This window comes from Trachypithecus francoisi, unplaced genomic scaffold (genome assembly GCF_009764315.1).
Source record: "Trachypithecus francoisi isolate TF-2019V2 unplaced genomic scaffold, Tfra_2.0 Lachesis_group10, whole genome shotgun sequence".
In the NCBI taxonomy this organism is placed as follows: Eukaryota; Metazoa; Chordata; class Mammalia; order Primates; family Cercopithecidae; genus Trachypithecus; species Trachypithecus francoisi.
The window spans coordinates 116061365-116069702 of NW_022681455.1; the positions used below are offsets into that span (position 1 = coordinate 116061365).

At 47.0% G+C, this 8338-nt stretch overlaps 1 protein-coding gene across 4 annotated transcripts; it reads right to left on the bottom strand.

Annotated features, from left to right (window-relative positions):
* Window positions 1–726: 726 nt before the first annotated feature.
* On the bottom strand, window positions 727–7967 carry LOC117088065 (transmembrane protein 231-like). 4 transcript variants are annotated; one of them, XM_033219054.1, is made up of 3 exons: window positions 7722–7964; window positions 5249–5377; window positions 727–2355 (listed from the first exon to the last, which is right to left on the bottom strand). In XM_033219054.1, the coding sequence occupies exons 1-3, from the start codon at window positions 7860–7862 to the stop codon at window positions 2284–2286; spliced, it is 342 nt and encodes a 113-aa protein (XP_033074945.1). In that variant the 5' UTR covers window positions 7863–7964; the 3' UTR covers window positions 727–2283. The 4 variants fall into 4 exon arrangements, with proteins under 4 accessions (XP_033074945.1, XP_033074946.1, XP_033074944.1 ...); XM_033219055.1 differs by lacking the exon at window positions 727–2355 and adding an exon at window positions 4594–4937 and having other exon boundaries at window positions 5296–5377; window positions 7722–7967; XM_033219053.1 differs by lacking the exon at window positions 727–2355 and adding an exon at window positions 4594–4937 and having other exon boundaries at window positions 7722–7967.
* Window positions 7968–8338: the final 371 nt, after the last annotated feature.

Consider the following 8338-nt stretch of genomic DNA (forward strand, 5'->3'; position numbering starts at 1 on the left):
CAGTGAGCTGAGATCCGGCCACTGCACTCCAGCCTAGGTGACAGAGCGAGACTCCATCTCAAAAAATAAATAAATAAATAAAAGAAAGCTACAGAACATAACGGATTCTTTATACAAGTTTTGCATTCAAATAATTTAATAAAATGCAAACCAAAGTTTATACATACCTTTAGTCATCTTTCCATGTTTCATTACCTTTTGGGGATTTAAACCACAAACAATTTTTCATTTCAGTCTTAAGAGATGGGGCACACTGGCTCATGCCTGTATTCCTGGCACTTTGGGAGGCTGACACAGGAGGATTGCCTGAGGTCAGGAGTTCAAGACCAGCCTGGGCAACATAGTGAGAACCCCATCTTTAAAAATAAATAAATATCGGGGACCGGGAGCCGTGGCTCAAGTCTGTAATCCCAGCACTTTGGGAGGCCGAGACGGGCGGATCACGAGGTCAGGAGATCGAGACCATGCTGGCTAACACGGTGAAACCCCGTCTCTACTAAAAAATACAAAAAAAACTAGCCAGGCGAGGTGGCGGGCGCCTGTAGTCCCAGCTACTCGGGAGACTGAGGCAGGAGAATGGTGCAAACCCGGGAGGCAGAGGTTGCAGTGAGCTGAGATCCAGCCACTGCACTCCAGCCTGGCGACAGAGTGAGACTCCGTCGCCCAGGCTGGAGTGCAGTGGCTGGATCTCAGCTCACTATTTATCTCAAAAATAAATAAATAAATATAAATAAATAAATAAATATCAAGAAAAAAATGTAGGCATCTAAAATAGCCTGAATATTTAAAAAAGACAACGGGGACAGTACTAGGGAATTCCTCTGCTTGAATACTTCAAAATAGCTTTGTTTCCAAAATTGTTTTTAGTCAGCCTAAAGGAAATGGGTGCTGGAGATGAAAAATGATCTCCAAGGTAAACTGAGGCACACACTGAGGGGTGTGTTTCTGGGTGGGCATGAAGCATGGATCACAGGGGCCATGTCCTCCCAGTGGTAATGACCTGCTTGGGATCAGAAAGCAGCTCCGTCTGTTCTTGGAGGAGACTGCACGCGTCCTCAGGAGATGAAGGGCTGAGCAAGCCGTCTTCCGTGTGCAGAGGCCCCTTCCAGCCATCTCTGCTCTTGCAGACACTTGCTTAGCCACGAGGGTAATCCACTGAACTGCTTGGCATTCTGCTAGTGGCCAGGCTGGACTGGCCTGCCCAGGCCAGCATCCTCTTTACTCCCTCACTGCTTCTTGTGTCCTTCCCAAAGCTGCCTGCCCTACTCTGATGGGCACTGTGTTCCTTAGTCAAGGGAAAGGCCAGCCGCTGGGCTTCCCACTAGCCCTCCAAATAAACTTGTGGTTGTCAGGCAGTGGGAGCCAATCCCAACACCAACTCCTGTTGCCCCTGTCCCTTGCAGGAAGGGAGAGGGCTGACAAGGAGGAGGAGGGCCAAGTGCCCAGGCTGTTGGGTGAGGGCCAGAAAGAACCTGTTGTAACAATCCTTTCTTCCCTCAGTGCTGCTGAGGGGGCTGGGAATGAAACAGCCCCTCTGACTTGCCTGCCATGAGGGGCACAGACAGAGGGCAAAACAGGGCAAAGAGCCAGCCACAGTCGGGCAGGGATCCAGGGCTGCTCAGCTGAGTGATTACAGATGACTGACTGTTGGACCGAGGGAGATGGACAGTCCAAGTGTCCTTCCAAGTGTCCAAGTCGCCTTCAGCAGCCCTCCCTCATGCCTGTGCTAATGCGGCCCTTGCCCTTGGGCCCTGCCCCTCCAGGTCTCCAGTTAAAGGCCTCAGCTCTGGAAATCAAAGCTCTGAATGGGAAATGGAGATGCCCAGGGGTGCAAAGTGCTAGTGATTGGCATGTTTGTCACAAGAGAACCCTGAAAAGAGTAAGAGTGGCTCACAGTAGAAGGAAGAAATGCATAGCGTGTTTCTCAGTTCAACAGAGGAAAAGTCTCTGCTTGACCAGAGATGGGACTCTTTCCAAGATGTATGAACTGACTGCAATTTTCTCCTGAAATTCAACCCTAAGGCAAAGAAGAAAACCCAAAAAAGCTAATTATAGCCTCCAGGAACTCTCAGACCTTTCCACAAACTAGTCCTTGGTGATTCTGCAGGATCTCTGAAGATACAAAACTTGTGTAGAGCAAAACTGGAAAGAACTGTTGTCTCTGAGGGGAAAAGCACACAAGCCCGCATGTGTCCTCTGGGCTCTTTCAAAAGGTCCTAAGATGTTCCCAGAAGATGACAATGAGGCAGCCACGGTCCTGCCAAGTCTTCAGAAACGGCCTTCCTAGGATAAGTGCTCCTTACACATTTCTCCCCGGGGCGTCGCTGTCACAGGGATGGTGGTCACCACCTGATTCTGAAACATGAAGATCTTGATTCTTTCAAACACCCAGAGGAAGATAAGCAGGATGCTGACATACTGCACCCAGGCGAACTTTACCATCTCCCAGAATCTTGGCTGATAAGGACAGACAGTTAAAGAGTTGAGGACCACATGGTATAAGTCAAAGTAAACTAAGGTTTAGGCCAGACAGGAAATGGCAAGAATATTTCAAATACTCTTAAGATGAAAGGAATAATGGAAGATTATTAAATAATAAATATGGATGATTCTGACTTAGAAGAATGGCTCAGAAAGAAATACGAACAGGAAATGATTTCCCCCCCTGTATAAAGAGCAGACTCAGTCATTTATGTGGAGATACAGTGCTATAGCAATTTCCAATCAAACGTTCCCACATCTGTTTCTACTGGCGACAAGTTTGGAATCTTTCCTTTTTGGAAGCTGAGTTACCACTGCCTCTCTAACAGAAAGGATGTGATATGGTTTCCACAGGATATTGGATGACAGCATTAATCACAAATGGAGTTTCATGGCTCTGCCCACCAGCCAGAGGAAGCTGGAGTCATTCAGGATGGTGGCAACTGCAATACAATCATTAACCATTAATCCATGATGGGGACAGCCTATTGGCAAAATATATTGAGGGCTATAAAAATACTTTTTTTTTTTTTTTTTTTTGAGAAGGAGTTTCGTTCTTGTTGCCCCAGGCTGGAGTGCAATGGTGTGATCTTGGCTCACTGCAACCTCCGCCTCCCGGGTTCAAGCAATTATCCTGCCTCAGCCTCCTGAGTAGCTGAGTTTACAGGCATGCGCCACCACGCCCAGCTAATTTTGTGTTTTCAGTAGAGACAGGGTTTCTCCATGTTGGTCAGGCTGGTCTTGAACTCCCAACCTCAGGTGATCTGCCCACCTCGGCCTCCCAAAGTGCTGGGATTACAGGCATGAGCCACCACGCCTGGCTATAAAAATATTATTTTATTCCTGTGGGATATTTTGTACTTCAGAACTGAAAGAAATCATTAGAAAGCATTAAAAATTGAGTGTACAAAGTAGATTAACAAATAATTTGTTAAGATATTTGTCAAAAAAATATTTGATATGGTTTGGCTCTGTGTCCCCAACCAAATCTCACCTTGAATTGTAACAAACCCCATGGATCAAGGGCAGGACCAGGTGGAGATAATTGAATCATGAGCGCAGTTTCCCCATGCCGTTCTCATGATAGTGAGTTCTCACGAGATCTGATGGTTTCATTTGGGGCTTCCCCCTTAGCTCTGCTCTCATTCTCTCTTCTGCCGCCCTGTGAAGAGGTGCCTACTGCCAGGATTGTGAGGCCTACCCAGCCATGCAGAACTGCAAATCAATTAAACCTCTTTTCTTTATAAATTACCCAGTCTCGGTATGTCTTTACAGCTGTGTAAGATGGACTAACATTTATATTAAAATATGTCAAAAACTTGGAAATGGTCATGTGATCATCTACAATTGCTGAATGGCTAACTGAAAGAATAATATGTTGCCACTCTAAATATTATGTTTGGCTGGACAAAGTCACGCATTCTTGTAATCCCAAGAATCTGGGAGGCCAAGGTGGGAGGGTCACTTGAGGCCAGGAGTTTGGGACCAGCTTGGCTAATATATCGAGACTCTCTCTCTGCCAAAAAATAAAAAAATTAGCTGGGCATGGTGGCACGTGCCTGTAGTCCTAGCGGCCCAGGAGGCTAAGGTGAGATGATCACTGAAACCACAGCATTTCAGGTGACAATCGGCTATGATTACAGCACTGCACTCCAGCCTGAGCATCAGAATATGACCCTGTGCCTCTTCAAGAAAAAAAATTAGAACTTTGTAGCAGTGGGGGGAAATACTTTTATTACATAGAAATACAAATAATTGCCAGGCACGGTGGCTCACGCCTGTAATCCCAGCACTTTGGGAGGCTGAGACGGGCAGATCACGAGGTCAGGAGATCGAGACTATCCTGGCTAGCACGGTGAAACCCCATCTCTACTAAAAATACAAAAAATTAGCTGGGCATGGTGGTGGGCACCTCAGCCTTCTCCGGAGGCTGAGGCAGGAGAATGGTGTGAACCTGGGAGGCGGAGCTTGCAGTGAGCCGAGATCGCGCCACTGCACTCTAGCCTGGGCGACAGAGTGAGACTCCATCTCAAAAATAAAAATAAAAATAAAATAAATAAATAAAAATCCACATAAGAATAAAGAGTGAAAAAAGTAAAGAAAAATATCAATTTCTTGGGCCGTGCTTTTTAGTTTTGTTTTAGAATTCCGTTTATTATTCGAAAAATGCTGCTAATGTATGACATGAAATCAGAAAGCAATACTGGATTTGCAGTAATCTCCCTTGTGAAATGTTTGTGTATAATCTCCATGATGTCTGGTTGCCAAGTAACACTGTAGATGCCTTTACAGAAAACCTGTCACTGACCAGCCAGACGAGCTGAGTTAACACATGCCCTGGCCTAGAGCTCTGTAAGGAATGAGCACACTGTGCCTTCTGGCAGGAAGCAGGGGCACTCCTGTTCTGCTGCAGGACTGCTAATGTGGGGAGAGTCACCCACGTCCTCTGCTTCTCTCTGAAAAGCATGAACAGCAGTTTGTCTTTGGCATCTGTTATAGGTGTGGTATGGGGAACAACTCAATTAGGCTTATACATTTTAAAAGGGAAACTCATCAAGCCACTGGTAGGAAAATGATGGCATTTAACTATCACTAACCTTCTGGACCATGGGATGCTGGAGGGGTGGGGGCGGTCCCAGGTCTGAAGATGAGGACGAAAAGGACAAATCCTGGACAGCACATTTGCTCCCATCGTTGAGCATTCACAGGTTTTCACATTTTTATCACAAGGGTTCCAATTCTGCTTGTCTCTGTTGCCCCCACTAACCTTGAAAGTCCTGAGCAGCGGCTGAATGAGCTCTACCTGTGACTCACCGTTCCTCTCCTGGTAGGCAGCAACAATATGGGTGAGGTCGTAGTCATAGGCAAAGGGGATGGTCCCGCTAATCACGGATACCTGGGACACAGGAGGAGGATGTGGTGTGAGCACCTAGGAGACTCCTCCTCTCTTCCTTCTACCCTTCTGCCCACCCAGGCTGGTCCCACAGAGCACCCTCTCGTTCTTGGTGGCCTACTGCAGTATCAATAATCTTCTCTTCAAAGATGAATAAACTCTCTTGCAACAATTTAAGTTCATTTACTCTGTCCTTCCTTCTGCGGGGATGAAAATAAGTGGTCAGTGTCCATGTTTCATAGGTTTTAAAGCTACTTATAAAATCTCTCTCTGCTGGATGTCATGGCTCATGTCTGTAATCCCAGCAATCTGGGAGGCTGAGGCAGGAGGTCTGCTTGAGGCCAGAAGTTCGAGACTAGCCTGGGCAACATAAAGACCCCATCCCTATAAAAAAAAAAAAAGAAAAAAAAATCTCAATAAACTAGGCATTGTGGTGCCTCCAGGAGTATGAGGCACAATGAATCATAAGTATGCCACTTCACTTCAGCCTTGGCCACAGCGTGAGACTCTAGTTTTTTTATTAAAAAGGTGGTGCGAGGGCAGGCACAGCAGCTCACACCTGCCAGCATGTTGGGAGGCCAAGGTGAGTGGATCACTTGGGTCCAGGAATTTGACACCAGCCTGAGAAACATGGCAAACCCCATCTCTACAAAAAATGTAAAATTTAGTCAGGCGTGCTACCATGCACCTTAGTCCCAGCTAGCTGCTCAGAAGGCTGAGGTAGGAGAATCACCTGAGTCTGGGGAGGTCGAGGCTGCAGTGAGCCATGATTGCGCCACTGCACTCCAGCCTGGGTGACAAAGTGAACCCCTGTTACAAAAAATAAATAAAATAATAAATGAAATTGTTTTAAAAAAGGTTACGTGCGGTGGCTCATGTCTGTATTCCCAGTACCCTTGGAGGCTGAGGTGGGAGGATGGCATATAACTGATAATTTCCCTTTTTCATTTTCCAAAGTACAGCAGCCCAACTTCTATGGTCCCCACTGTGATAAAATAAAGGTGAAGAATGAGTGATTAGCTGCATGAGTTCTGGACACAGAAAGTTCCTGGCTCTGCTATACTTTCAAGATTTGAGCCTTTGGGAAAATTAATCTCTATAAGCCCCAGTTTTGTCTTCTGCAAAATGAGTTCATTCTTTAAACAAGTATCTGTGAGCTTATCATGTGATAGGCAGTGTGCTAGGCACGGACGTGATAGTGTATGAGATGCCATTGCTGTCAAGCCTGAGGCAGACAACAAATAAACACATAAACACGTGTCCTGAGTAGGCCAGGCGGCAGGAGGCAGACAGTGGCTGAGAGATGGTGGAGGGAGGGGCTGCTACTGCAGAAGCAGGTCAGGGAAGGACTGTGCTCGGCGATATCTGAACAGGGACCTGAATGACGTGTTCAGATAAGCCGCATGGATGTCTGGCAGGGGAAATGGCAAAAGCAAAAGCCCTGAGGTGGCAGCCGCTTCTCGGGTTTGAGGAACAGCAAAAAGGCCAAGGTGGCTGCAAGGAAGCAAGGGGGACAGCAAAGGGACCACTGGCTGGAGTGCTGGGAAAGGACACTGCAGGCAGCTCAGAGGTTGCTGTGATGATTAAAGGAGATGATACATGTAAACCCCCGCACTCGGGGGTAGCATATGTTATGGGTTCAGTAAACTGTAGTAGTATTTCTGAAGTACTTTACATGAACATTTTACATCATCATTTTACATCATCTCTTGGAAACACATACTCCAAGTGTGTGTATGGAAGAGAGAATATGTGTGTGTGTGTGTGTGTGTGCACGCACATGTGTACCTAAAAACAATAAACAATGTAGTTATGGCCGGGCGCGGTGGCTCAAGCCTGTAATCCCAGCACTTTGGGAGGCCGAGACGGGCGGATCACGAGGTCAGAAGATCGAGACCATCCTGGCTAATACAGTGAAACCCTGTCTCTACTTAAAAATACAAAAAAAAACTAGCCGGGCAACGAGGCGGGCGCCTGTGGTCCCAGCTACTCGGGAGGCTGAGGCAGGAGAATGGCGTAAACCCGGGAGGCGGAGCTTGCAGTGAGCTGAGATCCAGCCACTGCACTCCAGCCTGGGTGGCAAAGCGAGACTCCGTCTCAAAAAAAAAAAAAAAAAAAAAAAATGTAGTTATTCAACAAACACAGATTTTTTTTCTCTGTCTCCCTCTAGGTGTAAATACAGGTGTATCTTCATAGCCTGAAAAGACTTCATGGCAAGAATTTCTCAGAAGGCCCCTTGAAAGCCACCCACAGAGAAATGTTTCTACTTTTTATTCCCCTCTTCAAAGAACTCGATGAACAGTAACACACAGAAACAAAGGAGCTGGACAATGAGAAGCGTCCTTACGTTGTATCGGGCATCTAGGCCACCACAGCTCAGTGGCTGCTTCTGCTGCAGCCTCAGGTCTCCGTTCACATATAATTGGGATCCCAGGACAGGAAAGGAGGACTGGAGAAACGCCATGCTCTGCATCACGAGGGTCACCATCCTCTGAAATCATTAGAAGAACCAACAGTACCAACCGCCATCAGATCTGAAGGGCTCTGGGTGCTAGGAGTCACCTGTCTTGGCTGAAACCTAAAGGGCCCTCACATACCTAGCGTAGCCATGCAGGAAACACTGCCTAGAACCTTCTGAGCTCTTAACAGCCCATATCAGTTAATATGACTTTAGTGAAAACCATTCCATTGGCCTAAGTTAAATCCCGAGCTACATGGGGAAGAGGGCCTACTACACTGTGGGTCTTCTAGAAATCAGAAGAAGGGCTCTGGTCTATTAAAAAGACACAAAGGAGGCCAGGCACGGTGGCTCAAGCCTGTAATCCCAGCACTTTGGGAGGCCGAGACGGGCGGATCACGAGGTCAGGAGATCAAGACCATCCTGGCTAACGTGGTGAAACCCCGTCTCTACTAAAAAATACAAAAAACTAGCCGGGCGAGGTGGCGGGCGCCTGTAGTCCCAGC